The sequence below is a fragment of the Equus caballus genome, chromosome 6, assembly GCF_041296265.1.
Source record: "Equus caballus isolate H_3958 breed thoroughbred chromosome 6, TB-T2T, whole genome shotgun sequence".
In the NCBI taxonomy this organism is placed as follows: domain Eukaryota; kingdom Metazoa; phylum Chordata; class Mammalia; order Perissodactyla; family Equidae; genus Equus; species Equus caballus.
Genome location: NC_091689.1, coordinates 47,485,208 through 47,511,960, shown reverse-complemented (window position 1 = coordinate 47,511,960; position 26,753 = coordinate 47,485,208). Strand labels below are relative to the sequence as shown.

General features: G+C 45.5%; 1 protein-coding gene and 1 long non-coding RNA gene across 2 annotated transcripts; one reads left to right on the top strand and one right to left on the bottom strand.

The window, feature by feature from the left end:
* Nucleotides 1-1,400: 1,400 nt before the first annotated feature.
* Nucleotides 1,401-10,223, bottom strand: LOC138924766 (uncharacterized). The gene is made up of 2 exons (XR_011439977.1): nt 10,095-10,223; nt 1,401-5,194 (listed from the first exon to the last, which is right to left on the bottom strand). It is a non-coding gene; the product is annotated as an uncharacterized lncRNA (long non-coding RNA).
* C1RL (complement C1r subcomponent like) lies at nt 9,009-25,213 on the top strand. Its single transcript, XM_005610897.4, has 6 exons — nt 9,009-9,180; nt 9,732-9,960; nt 20,361-20,547; nt 21,853-21,978; nt 22,124-22,198; nt 23,289-25,213. The coding sequence occupies exons 1-6, from the start codon at nt 9,098-9,100 to the stop codon at nt 24,059-24,061; spliced, it is 1,473 nt and encodes a 490-aa protein (XP_005610954.2). The 5' UTR covers nt 9,009-9,097; the 3' UTR covers nt 24,062-25,213.
* The last annotated feature ends 1,540 nt before the right edge of the window (nt 25,214-26,753 follow it).

Here is a 26,753-nt window from a genome sequence, read left to right as displayed (position 1 = left end):
TTTTAATTTAATTTATATATCAGCCTTTTAGCTATACCTCTTTGCTTTTTTTTCAATTGTTTTATTTTTAGTGGTTGCTCTAGGGCAGCTGTTCTCAAACTTTATACCCTTAAAAATTGAGAACCCCAAAGACCTCTTGTTTGTGTAGTTTATATCTATTTATATTCATTATCTTAGAAACTAAAACTCAGAAGTTGTAACACACAAGGATACACAAGCACACGGTCCTTTAGTTGTCAGGGGACAATGTCGTCACACCTCATGTAGCCCCTGGTAACTCCACGGTACACTTATGAGAGAGAGAGAAAGAAGCAAATGACATCTTGGTACTGTTAGGAAAATAAGTTTGACCTCACAAGCTCCCCGAAAGGATCTCAGGGACCCCAGGGCTCCCCAGACGCCAGGTAGAGAACCTCAGCTCTGGAGAGAACTGGCGTTCTACATCCTTACCCCTTCGGTCTCCTTAGAGTTCATATTGTGTGAAGAAAACTGGGAACTGTACGAGCCAACCCTTCATCCTTTATGCCATAGTTTTCATGTATGTTACATCTATATGCTATAAACCCCATAACACAATGTTATAATTTTTGCTTTTAAAAACTTTCTGTATTTTAAAGACATTAAAAAGGAAAAACAGTTTTACATGTAGCTACAAATTTACCATTTCTCTTTATTGCCTCCTGCAGCGCTATTCTTCCAACCGCATTCCTTTCCCTTCAGCCTGAAGCAGGTCCTTCGGCATTTCTCAAGGCGCAGGTCTGCTGACGACAAAGTCTCTAAGTTTTCTTTTATCTGAAAATTGTTCTATTTCATCCTCATTCTTGAAGAATATTTTCACTGGAAAAGAAATTCTGAGTTGAGAATTTTTTTTCTTTCAGCATTTTAATGATGTTGTTCCACTGTCTTCTGGTCTGTATTGTTTTCGATGAGAAAACAGCGACATTGAAAATGTTCTCTGTACGCAGTGTGTCCTTTTTCTCTGGATGCTTTCAAGATTATCTCTTTATCTTTGGTTTTTAGCGGTTTGACTATGATGTGCCTAGATGTGTTTTTTTGGTTTTTTATTTTCACTTCTGCCTTGAGTTTGTTTACTGAGCTTCTCAAATCTGAAAATGTATATTTTTTACCAAAGTTGGGAAGTTTCCAGCCATCATTTCTTCAAATATTTTTTCTGTCTCATTCTCCCTCTCCTCTCCTTCTGGGACTCAAGAACACATATATTAGAGTTTTTGTTGTTGACCCTCAGGTCCAGGAGTTTCTGCCCATTTTTTAAAATTTTTTCCTCTGTGCTTCAGACTGGCTAATTTCCATGTGTCTGTCTTCAAGATCATCAACTCTTTCTTCTGCCATCTCCATTCTTATATTAAGCCCCTCTAGTGATTTTTTTAAAATTTTATACATTGCATCTTTCAACTTTAAAAATTACATTTAGTTCTTTTTTAAAGTTTCTATTTCTCTGCTCACATTTCCTGTCTTTTTTCTTTAATATGAGCATATTTTTCTTTGCATCTTTGTGTGCTAAAATCCTTGTGTTCTGCTTCCAACAGCTGGGTCATCTTGGGGGATGGTCTCTGTTGTCATCTCTCTTGAGCACGGTTTGTGTTTTCCTGTTTCTTCATATTTGGAGTAATTTTGGATTGTATCCTGGACATGATGAAGATACATTATAAAGACTACGGATTCTGTGATGTTCCTCCAAAGAGTATTGATTTTTTTTTTTTTCAAGAAGGCAGTTAACTTGGCTTGACTTAAACTGCAAACTGTCTTAAGATGAACAATAGTTCAAGTTTAAGTGGAGTTCTTTTCATCTTCGCTAGGCTGCCTGGAGTCTGCCCCATGCATTCGTTGCTCAAGGAACAAGGGTAGAAATATCTAAGACACTCAAGTAGCTTATAACCAGATTACGAGCCAGGCATCACACAATGAGATGGGACCAGGACAGGCCCTCAGACTGAAAGTGCAGAGCTCGGAGGTCAGGGAGGCGGTTCAGAGGCTCAGTGCCAAAGCCTCCATAGCCTATCCCGGCACCTACCTGTGCCCCCAGAGAGATCAAGGTGAGCAAAAGCATCTCATGATGATAAAATTAAGAAAATAATGCTAGCTCTCCCTCAGACCTGTACCCCTCTCCAAGGCTCCAGAGCCTAAGTCATCAAGTCCTCATTCTCCTATCTCCCCAGACAAATATGCCACCCCATCCTGTGCCAGCCCTGAAGAGCCGTGCTGCCTCCATCTGTGCCACTGGGCAGCTACTTCTGCTTCTCCTGCCCCGGTCACAAACTACAGAGCAACAGCCACTCCTATCCTGCAGCCAGCTGGAGAGGAGACCCCAGTGCAGGGGAGGTGATCCTGAAAGCAGGACAGGGGGCACAGCTGCCCAGCCCCAGCCCCCCGTGGGCCTGTAGTGACCAGCTGCACACAGAGCTGTCAGGCTCCTTCTCCAGTCCCAAGCCTCTGGAGGCTTTCTCCCCTGACCCCAACACTCACTGCAGCTACACCATCTGGGTGAAACCAGGACCAGCCCTCATATTCAAGGTGTTAAGTTCCCCAAAACAGGGACCACATCCAGGCCCTGGACTGCTCCAGACACCAGCTGCACTGCCTCTTCACTTGGCTCCCTGCCCTCTTTCCCACCCAGCCTCTGGCTGGCACTTTAACTGCTATCCATTTAGGGTGACCAACTCTCCTGGTTCACCCAGAACCTTCCCAGTTTTAAAACTGAAAGCCCCACATCCTAGGAAAGCCCTCAGCCTCATGCAAATCAGAACACTTAGCCACCCTACCTGCCCTGGAGTTTCTTTTAAGTCCTTTCTCCTCCTTTCCTCCAGAATCTCCAAGAAAGATGAGCTAGCCAAGGTACTCCACTATGTGCCCCTCTTAGGAATGGAGCACAAGGCTAGGAGCAGAGTATAATCCTGCCCATCACAGACTGCCAAAGAGAATAGGGAAAGAGGCTTTGAAGAAAGACTAGGGGTGGATCTCCAGCCCTGATCCAAGCCTTAACCGGCGTCTTCCCTCCAGATGGGTCATAGATTTGTACTATTGTTCACTGTTGTGGATATATCTCTGGCTTCCTACCTGCTCCATATGAGCCCCAAGAGTTATATAAGAGTGCAGGTATCAGTGCTCTCAGGAGAGGGGAGTAATCACAGTCAGAGGAGCCTGCTCCTCAAAAGATGGACATGGGAGATTACCCCCAGGTCTGGTTGGGGTTGGCATACGGCAGACAGCATAGACTTGATCCTAAGACTGTATCTGGCAAATTGTGTCTGTCCTGACCATCACTCTCCTGCCATCCCTTCGTAGCCATGGACTATGGCTCTCCTGGACCTTTTCAGCCTGGAAAAGCCAAAGACCCAGAACGTACCCTGTTTGGGTCTGTAACTTGCCGCATTTATGAGGAGCCATATTACCACGTGCAAAATGGAGGAAGCAACAGATTCTTCTATGAGAAGTGTGTGTGTGTGTGTGTGTGTGTCCTAGAGCGTAAGCCCAAAGGGTAAGTTCTTCGTAGGCCTGGGAGAGTGGAAAATGGAGCTGAGACAGATAGTCCAGTCTCCCATCCACATGAGGAATTGCCTCTACAACAATCCAGCGGCCAAATGAATTATTTCATTTGATGATTTGGGGAGGAAATATCTCAGCTTCAAGCCCCCACATTCTGATGACAGATTTTTTTGATGGGGCAGGCTATACTGCTGCTGACAGGAGAATGAGGCACCATACTGTTCCACTACACTGGTTTTCCTCACTCCAAGCACATTGCAAATCTCTTCCACAATCCTCCCTACCCTCCCTTCCAGCCACACTGACAGGGTAGAGGCAGGAGGTTCGCGTTGGGGATGTTCCCCAGGCTCCTTCTCATGGTGAGTTCTTAATGGCTGGTGGACAGACCTCAGAACATCCCCCTCCCACCTTTCAGAACTGAGTACATTGAGACGCCTTTTTTTAAGTACTGAAGAAGAAAGGAGGCTCTGATTTTAGTAGAGAGGGAGGAAGCAGAGATGTGTTGGTGAGCATGTGTCCCACATATGATTCCAGGGGGTTATCATTGTGTCACTCAGGGGAGCATGATGATCGAGGCACTGGGCACAGAGCTGTTAGAAAGGGTTCAGGTAACTAGAGCTCAGACTCGGGTAGCAGCCACAGTGACTGGTGACAGTGAGTGGGACTAACGGGGAGGGAAGACTCTTGCAGCACAGTCACCATGCTGAAGTAGCCGCAATGCACCTTTAACTTTGGATGACCATTGTCATAAAGGATGACCATACAACTTATTGTCCAAACCAAGACACCTTTGAAAGGGAAAAGGGGCAAGATTAATAATTACATCAGGATAATCAGTGTAAACTGGGACTGTTCCAACCAAATTAAGACATACGCTCCCCCGACAGGACGCTAAAAAGTGCTCTGGAAGATTGGATAGAGTTAGTCCACCAAAGCTACAAAGGGAAGGAGAGCTAATACCCTCATGGGTAGGGCACTAACAATCTTGCTCCCTATCAGAGTCACTGAGGGAGATGATGACAATGATAGAGAGGTGGGAACACTCCTGTCTCTAGGAATTTCTTCAAATAAAGTCAATCAGGGTGGGTGAAAATAAACACAAAAGTCACCAGTATTGTCAGGGCTGATGGGTGGTTCAATGGGCGGTAATGAAGAAGCAGCTAGGGTGAAGCACGATCAGAGAGACAAACACAATATGGGGCCCCTAAGCAATAGACTATGCTGGTTCCGCACCCCTTCGTCCCAGGGCAGATCCCTGGGGGCTCATGCTGTGACCCGTCTTCTTCACCGGCAGTTCCAGCAGGTCCTGGCTTTTTACCTGCAGGTGTCAGTAGAAGCTTCCTCTTCTGCAGCTCCATTTGCCTCCTCCCTCTGCTGCAATTGACAAGAAGTGGCCCAAGCTGGACTTCAAAGGGCCGTCAGGCTTCCCTCCCTAGACCAAGCAGTCCACAGCTAGCCACCTGATGTGCTCTGACATCCAATGAGAAGGCAGGATAGCAAACGTTGGCTGTATCTCCAGATTTCGAACTAGGGGCAAGGTGGAACAGTGCAGACCAAGAACTGAGGAGGAGTCCATGGATGTGAATTCTCCTCGCCTTCGCCAGGCTTCCTCTCTCCACAACCTCATTTCGAGGAGGTTGGGTCCTGGTGCCTCCACATGGCCATCGCTCCTCTCCCCAGAGCACCTGGCCTGGAAGGGAAGGTCAGAGATAAAGACAACCACGAGCTAGGGAGCGATTGACAGAGAACCAGGGTCATAAAGAAATGGAAATAAAGTCTTGGAAATAGAGAACGTTTAAAAAATGGGCAGCTGGCATGGCCCCCACAGAACTTTCCTTCAGCTTCTCTTCAAGTTAAGTCTGGGTGTCGACAGGTAAGAGGCCTTCCTGGTCTCACAGGTATCAAGCCTTAACTGGGGTAGAAACTGTTTCTAATATTTCAGCTATCTCTGAGGCAGACAGCAAGTGTTGTCAATTCTAGAGATTTTTTAAAGGTCATCCTGACAATTACTATATTTTCAGTAACTTTCTGCTCCTCCTGCTCCTGGAGCCTTCTCCAGCTGCAGCCCCATTGCCAAGCTCGGGCCCAGCCCTCTCACCTCCCCTAGAGTGAAGGAGAATTGTAGATAAGAACATAACGTGTCCCATATTCCATTTGTTAACTTTCTCTTTTCTTTTGTACATTTTAAGCTTCTCAGCCTTGCCTTTTTTTCCCTTGAAATACTCTATGATGAAATTCTGGTGCTTGGTTTTAAAAAGCAAGCCCCACAAATGCTCGTGAAATAAATCCCAGCAAGATGAGGAGAACATCCTCCCTCTTATCCTAGAGTTGCAGAAAATCAGACACGATTCTGCTTCATCAAGTTGATTCTGATATAGTGGGAATCGGGAACATTCAGTCTCACTGGTGTGAAAATATATAATCTCGCTCTATGTTATATTTGTATCATCTTTGGAAATGTAATTTGTACAAAGGAATCCTTTAAGACATTCAGACTTCAAAGTTAATTGCTATCTGACCAGTGCAATATAATCTATAAAGCTTGGAAGTCTGCAACTCTGGCTGGCCATTGATAATTTATTACCCCGAAAACAATATTTAAATTAACCTCTTCAATATTAAAAAAGCATAAATACTTGTGAGATTGTTGTTTGTTAGATCAGAAGCATACTTCCAGGACTCTCTTTTCCTCCTTTCCAGCATAAAGGTAAAGTCCCATTACTCTGTTTGATTTTTTTTTTCAAAGAATTTAAGAGTCTGCAATTATTTGAATTAACAGGAGGAAGCCCCATCCTGTGGTCTACCAGGAAAGATAGGAATCAGCTTTGTGGGAAAGGCTGGAAAAGGAGAGAGGGAGGCAGCAGTAAAACCCTGAGTCCAATTAACTTGAGAGGATTTAGGATTTTTCTGTGGCCTATAGCACCCCTTCCCTGCGGGTGACCATGGTGACACAGACGCTCTGACCACGATATTTGGGGTCCTCATCTCCACTGTGCTGCTGTTACTTGAGAGACAAAAATTCCCAAGCCTAGTAGGAAGCTACCTTCTCAAGTCAGAGGCTCTCCAGGATGATGGAGCAATATGATGCTTAGAGGAGAGGAAGTTGTCAGAGGGAAAGCTTGGATCAAAGAGGAGGATGAAAGCAAGAACACAGAGGCCTGGAAAAAGGGAGGAAAGCAATGGAGACGAGGGACGCATTAAGGAAGAGTAACGGGAAAGAGGAGAACATGCCACCAGGGCCCTGAGCAGCATGCGTGGGCCCAGAGCAGAGACTACCTCATGAAATGGGGGTGGGGGAATTGCCTCCCAAGCTCTCCCTTGGACTACGGATGGAAGGAGGATGCTCTGGGAAGGAATGGTGCTTGAGAAGGAGCCTGGCCATTTGAGACGACCCAGAGAGAACCTGGAAGGAGCTGCTTATTGCTATTATGGGATTAAAAAATATTCCAGAAGTATACCATTTTTATTACATTTGTACCTTTAGAATTTTTTCACTCTGTTATCAGATAGCTGTGTTACAACCGTATGTGTTTTGTTGCCCTGTGTGGGGTAGAGAAGTCTCCTGCAGGAGGAGGGGAAGGGGGAAAAGTCAGGTCACAGAGATTGGTAAAGTACTCAGCAAAGTGATAGCGGGGCTGGAAGAAGAGGGATTAGAGGGAAGAAGGGAGGAAGACGGCAGAGAGCTTCTACCCACATATTCAAGATTCAACCGTGCACGTGCACTAGGCACCATCCTAGCCACCAGCGATGGTGAGCCAAGGCTCCACTGCCTGAATGGAGCCTACTGGCTGGCCTAGTGGATGGCTTGGGAGTGTCCCTAAGGTTTCCCAGAGATTCTCTTGAAAGAAGAGTGGACCAAGAGCCCTGGAGTAGATAGAGTCCTTCCCAGCACATAGCAGCCTTTGCGGCTGATAGATTGGAGAGAGAAAGGGTAAGTAGAACTATTTGACAAAGCCACCATGGGTTATGACCCTGAGCCCCAGAGGTGTGCAGAACTTCTAGATGGGGCTGGAGTCCACACCCATGACATGACCTTGTTAACACCAATGGTCCAGATTCACCCCACACCTTCCTGTCTCCCCAGTCCTCCCCTCCCCTTTCAGATCACAGCCAGTGGGGCTGCTCTGAGCCAGGTCTGTGGGCAGCAGGGCTTCCCACTGGGCAGCCCCCCTGGTCACAGGGAGTTTATGTCCTTAGGGAGCAGTTTGTGGCTGACCTTCCGCCTGCCTCCCTTTGATGAGGATTATTTTAGGCTGGTTACTTTTAAAAACTGCAGACAGGAAGGAGGCTCTGAGGAGTGGAATTTGCTTGTCCTTTGATGAGAGACATTTGCATTTGTGAAGGAAGTCTCCATCTGTGGGGGTGTCTCTCTCTCCGCACCAGGCGGAAGGGGGGATGACCTCATCTCTAGAAATTCTTAATGGGGACGGCAAGGACTTAAGTCTTGTTTATTGTGCTTGTCTGGTAACCTCATGTAGCTGACTCTCCCCCCCTCCCCCACCCCACCAACATCCTCAGGGAAGCGTGGGATGTCCTGACTTAATCCGGTCTGATGCTTATCTAATGTTATAGGACCACCCAATAACCAGACCCCACCTGCACTGATACCATTTTAATGACTTTTTTTACATATTCTTTCCTTTGTGTTGTAAACAGATAACTCACATACCTATGCCTTAAATTTAGCCCTAGCCTCAACCCACATTTGCAGCAGCTCTTACTGCCTATGGGTCCTGTCCCCATGCAGCAGCAGCAGCAGCTCTGACTGCCCATGGGTCCCGTCCTCATGCTATTCCACACTATTCTCTAAATAAAAGAGCACTACTGCCAGACCTTGAGAGTCCAAGAAATCTTTCTTTCAACTCCTCGGCTCACCAAGCCCACATCATTTTGAGAACAGGACCATGGGTCTCCACCAGGGCTTCATGACCCCCTGCCAAGCTTTGGGTGAGTGTCCCTCTTGGAGGTGCAGGCAGGGCAGCTTTTGCCCACAGCGGTGGCCCCCAGCATCTGCCTAAAGATGCTTGAGTCTGGGCCCAACCCCCACCCTGTGCCAGCCTGACCATGCAGGACAAGCAGCTTCCAGGCTTGTGGGCAAGATTCAAAAGGTCACCTGGGTGAGTGTCTCCAGCATGCTTGGCGAGGAGGGAGAGGACAGAAGAAGCTCAAGTTCACGGGTCACAAACTTCAGTTTTTACAAGAGGGGGGCTGGTAACATAAATGAGTCCAAAGACCAGGGAGGGAGAGGTATGGCCCATGAAAGGTGACAGCCATAGCTCACAAGGAGCCACCTCACTGTGTATGATACACGAACTTGGTAAAAATTAGTTTTAAATGATACAAAAGAGTCAAGAGTCAGTGCCCCAATCTCTTCTGAGCACTGTTGCGGTTTGGGAGAAGTTTTCCTCTGAAAGATGGTGGGCGAGCTATTCCTGAGTCAGACAGCAGGTGGCACTCAAACCAGAAAATTAGAAAAAGGGAACCAGGGAGAGTTACTTAACTCATTTCCAATAACTTCTCCCTCCTCCCCCCAGGGCCCTCTCCAGCCCCACTTCCTGTTTCACGGCCTGGGCCAAGTCCTCTCAAGTCCCAGATGTCCGGTTCCAGATGCCTGTTCTCAGAGTGGGGGAACCATCTCTGGGGAAGCCCCCACTCCACAAGCTGCCCAGGCAAGATGTGAGTGTGCTGTGGAGAGGTCTGGAGGAGAGGAAGAGGGTGGGGAGAGGGAGGGGGGCCCAGGGGCATATGTACACGCACACGCCCACACACGCACACAGAGCCAGTTAATGCAGAGGGGAACTGGAATTTGCCTGTGCCTCTAGCAGCCTTCCCTAGGGGGTGGTCAGGCTCAATGCTGTGAGCCAGGAAACTGGCATATTTTAACTGTCCCCCGCTTGTACCATTGCTCCCTCGGATCCCAGGGTGGGAGTGGGGTTTGCTGAAGCAGAAAGCAGCCCCCTACTTTGGATGAGATTCTCCAGGGAGACGAGCAGTGGTGGAAAGCTCAGGTCCAAGCTCAGGCCGACCAGGAGGCTGAAGGAATTGGGGTGAGGAGGTGCAATAGGGAGTAGCCAGCAGGTGCCCAGGCCTCAAGGGCTGGAGCCACAGCTGCTAAGTGCCTTTGCCAGACCTCTCGATCCTTTAGTATTGTTTGCCCCCACACTTCATATTTCCTCAAGCCTCGGGCCATGGCTGTGTGGACTCATCTTGCCCTCCCCCACCCACAGGTGGTGGCTGCTCCTCTGGGGAGTCCTCCAGGCTTGCCCCACACAGGGCTCCGTGCTCTTGGCCCAGCAGTTACCCCAGAAGCTGACATCCCCCGGGTACCCAGAGCCCTACCTCAAAGGCCAAGAGAGCTCCATCGACATCAAGGCTCCAGAGGGCTTTGCCGTGAGGCTCGTCTTCCAAGACTTTGACCTGGAGCCATCCCAGGACTGTGAGAGGGACTCTGTCACAGTGAGCTGGGGTGGGGGTCCTGGAGGGAGTCTGGGGAGGGAGCCTCCTGGCCTGGAGCCCAGGGGCAGTGGGATGTGGCTATGCCCTGAATTACAGACGATGGATGGAGAGTCAGGGGCACAGGGCAGGCTTACCTAGGAGGCGAGGGTCTACGCCAGTGCACAGCCTCCCACCGGCCGCCCTGTCCCTGCCTGTGCCAGGCCCCACAGAGCAAAGGAGAGGGCAGCAGGACAGGCACTGCCTTTGAAGCCTTACAAAGGGATACACAAATGCTGCAAATCCCTAGAGTAGAAAAGCGAGGACTCACACGTCAGTTTTAAAAATACACCATCAAGCATCTGTTGAGTGCCTGTTCTGTCAGGTTAGGAAGCTGGGCATAAAAAGTAACAAAAGAGCAGATAACTGTTCGAGTTTACTTAGAGGAGCTATCGCAAAACTTCACATAACTGGGGCATTATTCAGAATAAGGACACTTTGAAAACAGTACTTTTATCTTTTGGTTTAAATTTTATTTATATCAAAATAATACACGTACATAGTTTTTTTCTTTTAATTGGAGTACTACAAGGCTTATAATGAAAAACAGTGGTCTCCAGCCTACACCTCCCATCGCATGGCTACTCCCCAGGGGCAACTGTTTACAATTCACGTAGCTGTTTCTTCTGGTATTCATTTTCACATGTATAAATGACATTGTCAATGCAAAACGCAAATAATCCATAACCAATCTATAAATCAAAATTGGGGTAAGTTTATTCTGAGCCAAAATGTGAGGACCATGTAGCCTGGGGCCTTCCTTCCCCATTGAATGAGCCCATCTGGCCTTAAAGAGAGGGAGATTGGCAACAGGTGTTAACTCACTGTGAATCCTTCCCCACATCCAAGGGAAACTCAGGATGCAGTGTTTTAGCCATCCAGGCGGTACCCAAGGCCAGAGATTTGTTTCACATAACCATTGAGTTCCATTAGGAGACACCCAATAAATGCCTGGCCTTCAAGACCAGTCTTCCAAATTAATCACTTTCTTTAAGTATGATAGTATTCCAAAACCTTAAATGGAACAACTATAAAATAGTATACAGTTTAAGGATAACACAGGTTTAAGTGAGGAGATATAAGGTTGGGAATACAGGCCTGGTCTGGAGTCTTGGGACAGCTGTCTACACAGATGCCGTCTTCTTCTCATCCTGACGTGGTCCTTTTCAACAGGCTGCAAAGACTCTTTTATGTGATGTCTCTTCTGATAAATAAATTCTCCAGGTTATAGTCCAGGATCCTTAGGGTCTGGGAGTTCTCTGTGAAACAATTAGCTACCAATCTTTCATTTCTTTTAAGCACTTCAATAAGACCCTGACAACAATGTAATATATCCCTTAAGCAAAGTTGGTTCTTCGTCTAATTGTACAGGCTGTTTTATTATTATTTCAAAAGGAGACAGCCGATGTTTACAAAAAGTATAGATCTAAGATTAAGGAGCACTAGCAGAAGAGCTTTTGGCCATGAGAGAGTTACTGCTTCTGAAAGGTTTGCCAATTGAGTTTTGTTTGTGCCTTTAGTTCTTTCCATCAATCCTGGGGATCGGGGATGGTAAGCGCAGTGGAAATCCTGCATTATTGGCCAAATGTTACAAATAGATTTGGTTATTTGTCTGGTGAAATGAGTTCCCCAGTCACTGTGTAACTCAGTAGGAATTCCTCAAACAGGAACTATCCTTTTCAATAATAATTTAGCTAAAGCTGTCGCTCTTCTGCAAGGAAAGGCCTCAACAAAATGTGAGAACATACATATCATTACAAGACATATTCATCCTTGAGATGGTGACATTTGGCCAAAGCCCAATTGTAATACCTCAAAGGGTCCCTTAGGAAGGGAACAGAGGCCTAATGACTCATGAAGTGGTTTTCCTAGATTATATCTTGGGCATATAGCACAACAAGTATAGGCTATATGAGCTACTCTGGGAGAAAGTTTCCAAAAGTTTTTCCCTTTTTGTTGCCACCTTTATATATACATATTTTTTCTTCCATGGCAATTTCTTGAGCCTATAGAAGGAAATCTTTTACTGGGTTAGCAGAGTTAATAGAAAGTAGCAGGCATTCTTGAGGCTGTACAGCATATCCAGCTTGATAACATCTTTGCTTATCTTTTAAGCAAGACCGATTTGTAAACCAAATTAACTAATAGAATGCAGTCATGGTCTTCTCCCCTTGTGATGTTGGAAGCAAGGGAGCAGGCTTAAAATAGTGAATAATATTTACCTACACAATATAACCTAAGTAGGTTTATCATCATGTACTTGACAATGCTTCCCATGCAATTTAGCACCAAACAAGCCTGATTAGTATCCCTCCCTTATAGGAAGAGAGAACAAATTTCTTTGAGAAGTCCTAGGGCCCTCTGAAAATTCTCAAAGAACGTCAAATAAAGCCTTCATTTAGAATATGAATTATTAAGAGCTTGACAAAAATATCAAAAGATTTTAAAACACATTTAAACAAGATCAAGGGATTGCTGATCTTGTCACCGTAAAACAAGGGTAACTGAAAAAGTCCTTCGTAATAATATTTAACCAAAGTGACAACAGAAACAGTCAAAATCCTTAATAGAGAGAACTCAGTATTTTTAACATAGGAAATTATTTTAATAAAACACAGATCTTCTGTCTTTTAGGTAAACTTACTCAAAGGAAAAACTTTTGATAGCTTCTTTATCAAGAACAGACTAAGAGTTGAAGAAAGTTATCCTTTTAAGAGAGAAAGCCAAATTTTAACTTTGCATCAGTTTACTTTTGATATTAAACCTTATTCACTTAATTAGATTTATTGTAATCTTAGCTTTAATCGTTAATCTTGACCATGTACAACACTCCTCAGGGTTTTACTTCCACCAACCTTCTGTCACTTTCTTTTACATTCAAAATTTGTCCCATGCCCTTCTGTTTTTCTTCCTAGTACTTTAGGACAAATTTATCTTTCTTAACCAAACAAAAATATTTCCAATCTTTATACCTTTTGACTGAAAACTTACACCTTACTCTGAATACAAATATGTTTTTCTTATTAATTTCTGGTGGCTTTAATAACATATATTTGAATTTTTAACCCTTAAAACCTTAATTTTTAGTGAAAACTAAGAAGTGAGCAATTATAAACCACTTTTACATTAGCATTCTGTGGTTTGGCAATTTATAAATACCTTTTAAGACATGTTTAATAATGCACTTAAACACCTTTTAGTTTTTCTGTAATAAGAAGCCAGAAGTAGATAAACTTATATTTAGTAATTAATGTCCAACAGTCTATCTTATTTAGAGATGCTCTAGATATTTAATGACTCTTTATCATTTAAATTAACCTAGCAAACTTCAAAGTTTCCAGTTACCAGAGAGATTCTGGAAGCTCTTTTAAGTCTGTACATGGTAACACATAATTATTGTTAGACGTTCACCCAAGTCATTTTCACTTCTGTTTAGTTACTTGTTCTCAATAATCATTTAGATTGCCTATAAGACTTGATGAGACAGACAAAATTAGCCATCATTTTAAGTTATTGTTTTTGTTAACCAGTTTTGTAAGAGAGAACATCAGCTTATTTGACCGAGAAACAGAATAAAGGCCGCGTGTCTGTATGATATCCAAAGCTGAAAGCTCTGAGGGCAGGCCTGTTTTAATCAAACCAACAAACTTAAACAAGCTTTCATTTACCAAAGATTATTTCATATCATGTTAACTTAAAAGACATTTGGGTTAGTTGCATTTAGAAAAATTTTTGTAAGCACTTACTTTAAGTCAGTTGAATGGAGCTCTTTAGAAATCGTACCATCCGGAGGTAAAAGGCCACACATTTATGACATACATATATAGACACACACATAAACAACAGACAGATACAACAAAGATTTTCCTTAGATTGCTGGGCTACCGTGTTCTCATAGCAGACCTCAGCAGAAAAACTTGTTTTCCCAGGTTCTTTTTTTCTCTTTCTTTTTTCGGCTTTAGGAATCTGGCTTGGGAATATCCCCTTTTGTTAAGCAATTGCAGTCACAACATGAAGCCAACTCAAGTTCCGAGGAGAGGCTGTCCATTTTGGAACTGATTGGGCTTTTTTAGAAGCTCGATTTCCCACTTCTCTTTCAATTCTGTTTTGTTATAAAGTCCAAACAACTTCTAAGGACAGTGTAATGGGTCAGAAAATGTGCTGCTTACGTGCGTCGGTTTCTCCCGCTGGCAGTCTAAAACCACCTTGGGGTCTCGGAGCATCTGGGTGACCAGCCCTTATGTGTGTGTCCCAGACGAGCCTGTGATTAATTAACGTGAATAAGAGTGGAGTTCCCTATGGGACCACTACACATCACAAGGATTGATCCTCTGACACTCCCGCTGAGGTCCTCAGTTGCCTGAGAATGCCTTTTCAGCCAGGAGGAGAGTGTCCCTTTTCTCTGGAGCTGAACACGTTCAGTCTCTCATTTCTCTATCAAGCAGTTTGTTCAGACTTTATAAACACAGTTCTTTCCAATTTAAAGTCAAATTTAAAAGGTCAGCCTGCCCCATTCACTCCAAAGTTCCCTCTAGGCTCCCCTGGCCTAGGAATTCCCCACAGGTTTCTCTTTCCTAGGAACTCCCCCTAGCTTACTCTGGCTAGGATATGTACCGGTACCCCCTTAAGACACCTAGTCTTAAGACCTTAACCAGCTCATATAAACTCTTGGACCATCAACTTAAAATAAGGAGGTCTAGCTTTCAGGAGAACTCACCAGGGTCACCTGAAGAATGCGGTGATCTGGGGAGGCTCAATGGGCCCCTATCGGTAGCAAATGCCAGTGCGTTTGCCAGTGTAGATTCCCAGTGGTCTCGGATGGGTTTCTCTGAAATCCTGCTGTGACTACACCAAGAAATGTTGATACAAATAATCCATAACCAATCTATAAATCAAAATTGGGGTGAGTTTATTCTGAGCCAAAATGTGAGGACCATATAGCCCAGGGCCATCCTTCCCCATGGAAGGAAGGGCACCAAAGAAGTGGGATGTACAGAGTGGTTATATACCCTCAAAGAACATATTTCACATATGATTGAAATGTCCCTTTTACAATAGTCATGAGACTGCCCTGTCTCACATCACAGCAATTGATGGACACAGCAGGTAGCAGATCTGCAATCTTGGTGGACACAGCAGGGTGGCAGGTCTGTTGTCTCAAGCTGGGTGGTCACAGGTGAGTGCAGCAATCAGTTCCTAGCCTAGGGAGAGATGCTTACCCTTAAGGAAATGCCAATGTGGGGGGAAGTTGCACCTTTATCTTAAGGCCATTTGTTCTTGCCTTTGTGACATAGCAAATGCTTAAAGCAGATGTACAATGCATGCTCAATGGCCATGTCAGGTCCTTTTGGAAAAACAAAATCAGGCCGAATTAGGTTTACACCAAATGGCTTCCTCATTTACTCCAATATACCATATTGCTTGCCATTTTTATTTATCAACGTGCCTTTTCTGTTTTGGGAGGGGGTTTTTATGTATTGTCTGTTAACTTCACCTGCAGAAGATGGGATGAGCTTTATCTCTCTCAGACCTTCACCCCCACATTTCCCCTCCCCCATCCTCCCAGTTTATTTATATTATCATTTTTAGTTGAATCTATATTTATTATTTACATTATTGACTTTAAAGTATTCACATATGAGCACATGGTGTACAATAATTATATTTCCTTTCTTCTCCAACTTTTGGGTTTCCCAGGAGTCAATAATTGCATGGAGTTCTGTGGGGTTTTTGTTTGTTTTTGTTTTGATTTTTAGTTTGCTTAATTCTCTCTGTAACTAATCCCCCCCAAACGCTTAGCCAGGAGAGTAAATCTCTTCCCGACATGTTCAAGTAGAACCCGCAGTCTCTCCATCCTCCTTTGTATTCCAATTGGTGGCATCCCACCTGAGGTCTCCTGATGATTTGTCTTCAGTCTGAGCTCTTTGCCCTCTGAGCCTGCACACATCCGAGCAGTCCCCTCCCTCCCATTGTGGGCATTGCCTCTACCTGCCCTGGGTTGGAACTGAATCCCCTATCAGTCTCTTTCTGGCTTTACTCCCTCATTTTGGAGGAGCACATTATCCTCAGAAAGAGCATGAGGGAATACATTTTAGAGGATCTCACGGACCCCTAAATGTCTTTGTTCTGCCCTCACAGTTGATGGACAGTTGGTCTGGGTTGCATTCTAGGTTGGACGTCATTTTGCTCTCAGAATCTTGGTGACCCTGTCTTCTGGCTCTAGTGTTGTTAAGTCTTGTCGATGAAAATAATCCATAACCAATCTATAAATGAAAATTTGGGTGAGTTTATTCTGAGCTAAAATCTGAGGCCCGGGGCCCGGGGCCTTTCTTCCTGCGCACCGAGAAGTGGGGTGCACAGAGTGGTTATATACCCCCAAACAGGATGTTTCACATATGATTGAAATGTCCCTTTTACAATAGTCACTCTGTTGGCACAGTGATTGATGGACACAGCAGGTAGCAGATCTGCCGTCTTGGTGGACACAGCATGGTCGCAGGTCTGTTGTCTCAAGCTGGGTGGTCACAGGTGAGCTGGGTGGTCACAGGTGAGCACAGCAATCAGTTCCTAGCCTAAGGAGAGATGCTTATCCTTAAGGAAATGCCAGTGTGGGGGGAAGTTGCGCCTTTATCTTAAGGCCATTTGTTCTTGCCATAGTAAATGTTTAAAGCAGATATACAATGCATGCTCAATGGCCACAGTCTGGCCCTTTTGGAAAAAAAGTCAGGCCAAACTAGGTTTATACCAAATGGCTTCTTCATATACTCCAATATATACTATTGCTTGCCGTTTCTATTTGTCAGTCTGATGCCACTATGATTCCTGATCCTTAGTGTTTTCTGTCTAGAATTTTTGGAATATTTCCCTTATTACCAGTACTCTAAACTTTCATTGTGATGTGCCTTGATGTGGGTTGTTTCTAATCCAGGGACTTTTTAAAGCTAGTCCTTCAATTTTGGGAATGTTCTTGTATTGGTTTTTTTTTTTAATGATTTTTTAATGATTTTAATGAAATCATTTTTTAATGTTTTTTTAAGTAGAAGAATGACTTCTGCTTTCTTTATTTTCTCTTTCTGGAACTCCCCTAATTTAGCTGTTGTACATTCTGGACTGATTCTTTCGTTTTCTTGTCCATTCTGTTCTGTTTTCCATCTCTTTGTCTTTTTGTTCCACTTTCTGGAAGAATCCCTCATTTTAAATACCAAATTTTTTTACCTTTTTTTTGTTTGAGAAAGATTAGCCCTGAGCTAACATCTACCGCCAAGCCTCCTTCTTTTGCTGAGGAAGATTGGCCCTGAGCTAACATCTGTGCCCATCTTCCTCTATTTTATATGTGGGATGCCTGCCACAGCATGGCTTGATGAGCAGTCTAGGTCTGTGCCCAGGATCCGAACTGGCGAACCCTGGGCCAGCAAAGCGGAGCATGCAAACTTAACTGCTGCCCCAGGGGGCAGACTCCTAAATACCAATTTTTTAATTAACTTTTTTTCTGATAACATACTTTTTTATGTCTAAAGACTCATTCTTATTTTCTAAATGTGCCTTTTTATAGACTTTTGTTCTTCTTTCATAGAGGCAATACTTACTCTTTTCCTTCTATTGGGATTACTTTAAAACGTTTCTTATGTGCCCTGTGTTATTTCTACTTCTTCAAGTCCCTTTTTACTGTTCCCTTGTTTTGGTCTCTGCTTTCCATATTAGAGACTTTCTCACAATGTCTGACAATCCTTGGCTGGCCATTCCTATTTAAGAGTGAAGTACTAGAATGGCATTGGGTGCTGTGTGTGGATAGCTAAAACTTGTGAAACAACAGGTTTGAAAATAGGGTTACCAACAAGGTGACCTAGATGTGCTATGGGGGGGCCTCCCAAATGCCAACATGAGGAAGTATTTTCTTTGGGGACAGCCACTCTCAGAGAGGAATGCTCTGGTCGCCTGCTCAGGGTCGCCAGCATTCTGGTAAACAAGCAGGGGAGGGCCCCTCACTGTTTGATGTGTAGACTTTCACCTAATCCCTGTTTTCAGTACCAGCCTTCAGCCCCTCTGTCAAGTGTGCTGGGGGACCCCAAGTCCAGGGTTTCTGGCTCACGCTCAGGTCTCCTGAGAGGGTGAGCCAGAGGGAGTTGTCTGGATGCACAGGGTTCTGAGGTCTCACTACATAGGCTCTCTGTCTGTCATCCTCATCCTCGGGGGTTCCCGGTTATCCCAATTTCTGAAACTTTCCAGGGTTCTGTGAAGAGAAGCTGCTTTCTTTATGTTGGCTTCCACCTTTGCAGACTCAGGTTGCCTCTTGTCCATCTCCATTCCACCTTCCAAAATGTTGACATCTCTCATCTGCTGTCATCCCCTCTCACTTTTTTATCCTTGATCATGTACACCATTTTATCCCTTTGCTGTCACATTAGAGGGATTTGAGGTGAGAAAGGAGATAAATGCATGTATTTATTCCTTCAGATTCAACTGGAAGTCAGGACTATATTCAATTCAGCCTATGTCTGTTGAGCACCCACCGTGAGCCCTGTTCTTCTCAGTCATGGGCGGTTTTAATCCCAGCCTGACGCTTCCCTTGTCATCGAGAGAGTTCAAGCTCAGGAACAGGATTCTTCTCCCTCTCTGCTGCCCGAGCAAGTCACACACACACACACACACACACACACACACACCTTGAATGCAGAATTCAACACACTAGTCTAGTTCATTTTTTACTTGGCAGTATCCTCAGCCAGACTGGGGCCTCCTCGGTAGCAGAACTCTGTCTTAGTGATATCTGGATCCCCAGCACCTAGCACAGGGTCTCACACACAGAATGTAATCAATAACTGTTTGTCGAAGGAATAAATGAAAGAATGAATGAAATCCAAGCTTGCCATGAGTGTAGGACACACACAGAATGAATTTTGAATAAGCAGGTATTTAGTATCATCCTCACCACTGCTCTTTGTGCAGATACTGGAGAGCAGCATTGGACGTGATGTTGTCCTGGCTGGAAGAGGCTGCACAGACCATTTTATAGGAGAGGAAACTGAGATGTGGGGTGGTTAGGGAATTCCTCATGTCACACAGGGAGTTAGGAGCAAAGTCTAGAATTTAACACAGGGCTTTTAACTTTCAGTCAGTGTTCATTCTACTCTGCTAGACTCCTAAGTGATTTTATTTAGCCAACAACTCATGAGGAAGGATAAAAAGAAAACTGGAGGGTTTTACAACCAAGTAGATCAGTAAAGGACAGTTTCCTAGAGCAAAATGCTTCTTCTCCAAGAGGTAGGCCTCATAAATATGGGCTCAAATTTGTTGATGTTCTAAGGAAAAAAAAACAGTCTTGGGATGTGCCCAAGCAAGGCATTTGGGGTGACTAGGAAATTTTATTCATACCACCTTTTTCCCAGTTAATGTGATCACAGTGAAATGGGCTGGATGGAGTCATGAAGGAATTTGAGTCTTTGGGAGAATGAGGGAATGAAGAACTAGCAAGAACCCAGGATAAGTGGATCAATATGAAAATCAGAAATAAAATGAGCTGAGCAGTGAGCTGTGTGCCCAGAATAGAGATTAAGCAGGGAGCATGGCAGAGGAACCCCTTCCAAGGTGCCCTTCGTTGGGTGAGGGAACCCAAAGAAGGGATCTGAGCAGGGGCAAGGCAGTCAGAAGGGGACTGAAACAGAGATGACCTCCTTAAGAACAATGTAAGTTAAGCAGCAATAGCCAGCGTATCCACACCATGTACATTTTGTGTCCTCAGATTCCCACACCTTGTCGGGGCTTCACTTACAGTTCCTGGGATAAGAGCAGGGACACTCCAAAGAAGAAAAACAGGAAAGGCCCAGAATCCCAGAGGCTCAGTCTTTGCAGAGGTCTTAGTGCTTCATAGATGTTGGCCACAGGAAGTTACTCAGAGAAGTGGAGGGCGATGGGGGTGGAGGAAGCCAGATGGGAGTGACTTATCTGTATGTTCATTGATTCAAAGCTATGATGCTATAGGCACCATGTTGGGCATCAGAGACTCAGTGGTGAGCAAAAGACATGTAGTTCCTGCCTTTTTAGAACTTACAATCCAGTGGACTATTTGGGAACCCTGGGGTTCCCAAGGAGCTTCTTGAAAGAAGGTTAATATGGTGGGCTTTATGAGATAATTATGGTAGGCTAAAGAAATATATTAGGCATCTGGTCATGTCTCAAAGAAACTTGGGAGTTAGTAATGGAACAGGAAGCTAGTTGAGCAAGACTCCACGAATTAGGCTCCAGAGCCCCAGAGGTGTGCAGATCTTCTAGACAGGGCTAGAGTTCATGCCTACAACACGACCCTGTGACCAGCTGTGGTGCAGAATCACCCCACACCTGCCGTTCCCCCGCCCCTCCCCTTTCAGATCACAGCCAGTGGGATGGATCCAAGCCGGTTCTGTGGGCAGCAGGGCTCCCCACTGGGCAGCCCCCCTGGTCAGAAGGAGTTTGTGTCCTCGAGCAGTCTGCGGCTGACCTTCCGTGCACCTGCCTCCTCTGAGGACAGGACCACTCACCTCCACAAGGGCTTCCTGGCCCTCTACCAAGCCGTGGGTAAGTGTCCCTCCTAGGGTTGCAGTCTCTGCTCACAGTCATGACCCGTGATATCTTGAAGCAACAAGTGGAAGCTTGAGCGACTGCTGAGGCTCGGGGCTCGGGGACACCTGGGCCCAACCCTACCCTGCCCCAGCACCGCCCCTGCTGGTGAGCGGCCCGGTTAAAGGGGCAGCCATTGCTCAGTTCCAGCAGTTGTTTCCATGCCAATCTACTCGCCTAGCGCTTACAGATCATCTCATTTTTCAAGAGAAGCCAAAAATCTAGATTTTTACGTGAAATTTTAGATTTACAAATGGTAACTCAGAATTTTTGGAAAGATCATACACGCACGTGATAAAAATTTCCAAAAAGAAACAATGTGGTAAAAAGTAAGTCTTCTTCTGATCTCTGGCCCTTAGTCCCTGGCTACCTTGTCGAGAAACCACCCTGTTCTCCATTTCCCAGACATTTTCCCAAAGACTTTCTATGCCATTCAAATATAAATATCGTGGGTGTGTGTGTTGTCTAATATTCACAATGTTTTAAATTTGGCATTTCTCACTCAAGGATATATCTTAAAGATCATTCCATATACATATGGCTAGCATTGCCTGATTCTTTTTAATGAGCATATAATATTCCTTTGTTTGCTGCGTCATAATGTACTTAATCAGTCCTCCACTGATAGATATTTTACTTCCACAAACAGTACTGCTATGGATAGCCTTGTGTATACATCTTTGAGCACATATATGAGGGTAAATTCTTAGAAATGGAAATGCTAGGTCAAAAACATTTGCAATTTTTTTTTTTAAGATTTTATTTTTTTCCTTTTTCTCCCCAAAGCCCCCCGGTACATAGTTGTATATTCTTCATTGTGGGTCCCTCTAGCTGTGGCATGTGGGATGCTGCCCCAGCTTGGTCTGATGAGCAGTGCCATGTCCGCGCCCAGGATTCGAACCAACGAAACACTGGGCTGCCTGCAGCGGAGCTCGCGAACTTAAGCACTTGGCCACCGGGCCGGCCCCAACATTTGCAATTTTAATTTTGATATTGCCAAATTTCCTCCGAGAAGGTTTTGCTAATTTATGCTCCCACGGATCAATCATGTATGAAAATGCCTGTTTCCCCATACCCTACTTATCACAGTTATTTTCAAATTTTTTTTAGCACTGACAATCTGATCAGTGAAAAATAGTTCAAATGCTTTTAAAACAGAAAACTGTGCAGATCAAACTAAATATGGCCATGGGCCAGAATCAGTCCCTGCGTTGCCCATTTGCAGTTCTTTTCTGGGTCCTAATGCCCACTGTTTTCCTACAGGTATGAACCACAGTCGGCCTATAAGCCAGGCCAATGGGGGCTCTGAGGCCACACACACACCTGGAGACAACCCCTCCAAGATCCAGAACCACTGCCAGGAGCCCTATTATCAGGCAGTGCCAGCAGGTGAGTCCCCACCTACTGGGGAACTGGTTCCTACTTGCCTCGCTCCCACCAAGAGGCCTGAGGCCCTCTGGGCTCCTACTCTTTTGGCCCCACTCCTCCCAGTTCTGAGGACTGTTCCTTTGCCTACCCTCTTTTCATTCCTCAGGGACTCTCGGCTGCACATCACAGGGCCCCTGGAAGGAGACACAGGACAGCAAAGAGGCTCCTCACTGTGTGCCTGGTGAGTAGTGACCTGCCAGCGGGTCACCAAGGCCGCTTCCCCAGGAAGCCTCAGCTGTACACAGGGCCAGTGGGAGTGGGACAGAGGGGTTAAAGAAAGCCTTAGAATAGAAAGCGGAGAGACAGGCAGATGCGAGGAAGAAAAGGGGAACCAAGAAGGCCCAGAGCAGGAGAGGCAAGGAAGACTGACCATAGATGATAGCTCAGGGCCAGTCTTCCTACAAAAAAAAAACACCTCCAACTCTCCTGTCCCCCATCCCCTGGCAACCATTAATCTGCCTTCTGGACTTGCCTATTCTGCACATTTCATATCAGTGAAATCATACAATATGTGGCCTTTCGTGTCTCGCTTCTTTCATTTAGCATAATGTCTTCAAGGTTCACCCACATTGTGGCATATATCAGTACTCCATTCCTTTTCCTGGCTGAATAGAATTACACTGTAAGGATATAACACATTTTGTTTATCCATTCATCACTTGATGGACATTTGGGTTGTTTCCACTTTTTGTCTTTTATGGATAATGCTAACATGAGCATCCACGTACAAGTTTCTGTTTGAACATCTGTTTCGGTTCTTTGCAGTATATACCTAGGAGTGGAATTGCTGGGTCATATCATAACTTTATGTTTAACTTTCTGAGGAATTGCCAAATTGTTTTCCACAATGGTTGCACCATTTTACACTCCCACCAACAATATACAAGGGTTCAAGTCCACCGTCTTTGAAACCCATTTTTTTGAGTCAAAGTATTATCTTTAACCCAATCTGAGTAAACTTCTCAGATTTTACTCCTGACCCAAAGAAAGCTCTAGGGGCAGCCTGACTTGTGCTTTAGGAGTGGGCAGAGGGTGGGCGGTAGTGGGAGATCTTAAAAGTGGGGAAATGACCCAGAAAACAAAGGCAGGAAGCACTGAGGACAAAGTGCTTGTTGCCTCATTTTGCTCAGGGATGGTCCCACCAAGAGTCTAAACAAGTGATTTGAAAATGGCTGAGCAGGCAGGAGGGAGTGCACTTCACAGAAGTGGGTCTTTAATAAACGGCTCTTGCTGTGGCTGCTGGTTTTTCACGCTTTCCTCTCCTCTCCCAGTCTGTGGACGGCCAGTCACTCCCATCACCCACAACCAGGATGTCCTTGGATCTTCCAGAGCTAAGCTGGGCAACTTTCCCTGGCAAGCCTTCACCAGTATCTACGGCCGTGGGGGTGGGGCCCTGCTGGGAGACAGATGGATCCTCACCGCTGCCCACACCATCTACCCCAAGGACAGCATCTTTCCTGGGAAGAACCGGAGCGTGAATGTGTTCCTGGGCCACACGAACATAGATGAGATGCTGAAACTGGGGAACCATCCTGTGCGCCGCGTGGTGGTGCACCCAGACTACCATCAGAACGAGTCCCACAACTTCAATGGGGACATTGCCCTCCTGGAGCTCCAGCACAGTGTCCCTCTTGGCCCCAGCCTCCTCCCAATCTGTCTGCCTGACAGCGAGACCCTCTATGTCAGCGGCTTGTGGGGCTATGTCAGCGGGTTTGGTGTGGAGATGGGCTGGCTAACTACTGAGTTGAAATACTCAAGGCTGCCTGTAGCCCCAAGGGAGGCCTGCAAGGCCTGGCTCCAAGAGAAGCAGAGGACCGAGGTGTTTTCTGACAACATGTTCTGTGTTGGGGATAAGATGCGGCCCCAGAGTGTCTGCCAGGGGGACAGTGGTGGCGTCTATGTGGTTTGGGATGATCGCACCCATCACTGGGTGGCCACAGGCATCGTATCCTGGGGCATTGGGTGTGGCAAAGGGTACGGCTTCTATACCAAAGTGCTCAACTACATGGACTGGATCAAGGGAGTGATGGACGGGAAGGACTGACCCTGGGGGCACTTGAGCACGGACATCAGCACTGTGGGGGCCCAGACAGGAGACAGGTTGGGAGTGAGGACTGAGCCCTGTGGGGGGAGTGGGGGCAGGCAGTCCCTATTCAGGTCACTGCTGCAGCAATCCACTGTGCAAGAGAAATCCTCCACTCAAGCCCTGCACCACCCAAGACAGGAGGTGGGGTCCCACGGCCCCTCCTCATCCTCTCCCCTCCTGTGTATTTGCACTATGCCCAGAGAAGCCCTGTACACCTAAGGAGTTTCATTTTGAACTTCACCTCCTGCTGACACAGCTTCTTCTGTACTCTCCTGGGAGACAGTCCCCCTCCCATCCCCTGTTCAAGTGGAGCCGGGGGCAAGTGGTCTTAGTTGCATTTCATTTCTGAACCGTCCGTCCCAAAGCCCCTTGAGTTGGTTTCACCATTTACCACAATTCCTAGCTGCAATTATAGTAACAGCTCGTTTTTTGTTTTCCATCTTCTGTATACGAGGCACTTCACATTTGTTATTTCATTGACTCCTCACACCAAGTTTGCAAAGGATGTGTTACTATCCACATTTTACAAATGAGGAATCTGAAGCTCAAGGAGAAAAAGTGACTTGCCCTCATCCCACAGCTGATGCAGGACTGCGAGGCCGTATGCTTTCCAGTACTCCTTGATGCCTCTCCGTTGTCCTCAGGACCTGCTGTATCGCCCATTTCCCCTTCCCAATCCCTACAACCTTTCAGGTTCTCCTGCCCCCGGAGTTCCTGCTGCGATGAACATGACAACACCTGGCCCACACTCCCCTGCTGGCCCCATCCCCTGCAGACACCCCCCCTTGCTCTGGACACGCCGGTCTGTGCCCCCACCACTGAGTGCACTGCTCCACCTTAGAAGGCCAACTCTTGAATTCTTAGTAGGACTTGAGGTGATTGCAAACAAAAGATGCAAATAAAATACAGTTGTTCAAATGGAAATAGAAAATGAATAGCATAAAACAGAGCAAATTTGCTAGCATTGAAGGTCAAGTTAGTCATATAATTCAAGGTTAAATTTATCTTTGAAAAATAGCAGGATTCAAATTTGCGCATGCATGTGGTTACTTCTATTTTTTAAACCTATACATAGTACAAAAGACTATTAAAAATACTGTAAGATATTAATCAGAGGTTGTTTTAGGTAGTGTAATTTTGCCTGTTTTATTTTCCTCTATGCTTCTCTGTTTGCTAAATTCTATTTAATGAGCATATATTTGTTTTACTTTATTTATTTTTATTATTGAAAAAGTGATATGTTTCTCCCTGAAAAGGCAAAAAATATATACCTATACATATCTATATGTCTCTATCCATATATCTAGATCTAGATAGACATAGATGATAGAGATGTACACAGAGATATGGATATAGATATAGATATATCCACAGAGGGAAACCTACCATTAGTTTAAGAAAGAAACCTTTTTTCACCAAAATCGAATCCTAAGAGGAATGAATAACATAACAGACAATGTCTTCAGCACTGGTTTGAAAACAAGCACTTGAGCAATCTTCATATGGCTGTTTCTTCTTTCTATTCTTACTAAAAGCCAAGGGTCTAAGACAAGTGTGTAAGGTAAGTTATTTTGAGTGGTTGGGCAGAGTGGAGGTCAAGCTAGGACTGGGCTTCGAGGTCCAGGCTTGTCCCTTTCCAGTCATGTTGTGTGACACCAGGACAGAACTCAGAGTCCCCGGGACAGATGGGGCAGCTTCAGCTAAGACTCACCTTCTTGGACCACCTCCTCCTTACCTGTTAACCTCTGCCATCCTGCCCCTACTATGCACACACAAACACACACACACACACACACACACACACACACACACACACACACTGCTGTCAGGATGCTAATGTGAAATTTGCTAGACAAGATTCTTCTTCTCTCCTGTCTCCTGATCTGTTTTTTATTCTTCTTCCCTATCTTTTCTCTTTCCTGACCCGACAAGGCCATGGATCATGTCATGGACCAGCTCTGCCTCAGATTCATTCCTCAGTCCCAACATACACGCCTGCTAGAGAAACCCTCCAAACTTCGGTTGATCTTGCATGTACCTGCTAACTACGTTCACTGATGACTTGGTCACTGCCTAATGGGGAACTGCCCCATCTTTGTGCATCCTTGCAATCTACTGCCTGGGAAAGTGCCTGTGATATTAAATAGGTCACCCATAAATGGACGAATGAGTGGGTGAATGGGTGGGTGGGTGGAGGAGTGGAGGGATTAATCTAATAGGGGGAGAAGCAGGATAGACTACAAAGGCCTAAGAACTGAGAGGTCTACTCTGCACCTGAGCCTCCCTATGGAATACCGTGCATCGGGTATTTGAGCCATGGTGAGTTGACGAAGAAAGGCTTCCACAAAGAGGAAACTTTTGAAACAGGAGTATGGCCTGGTGGGCAGGAGAGACAAGAGCCCCTCCTCCCTCCCAAGGGGCCTGTCTTCCTCTCAGAAAAGACCAGGGCAGCTGGGTCCACAGCCACACCATTTGCCTGGCCCTGGGCAGTTGTGACCCTCAGGGCTCCAACTTGGGACCAGATGTGAGACTGGGAACGAGGCAAGGAAAGGGTTACTGAGGATCTGATCAATAACTAACGTGGCCTCTCAAACGTTTTCCAGAGAAGAAACGCAATGTGCTGTTTCTCAGAAGTCATGTCCTTGTTTTT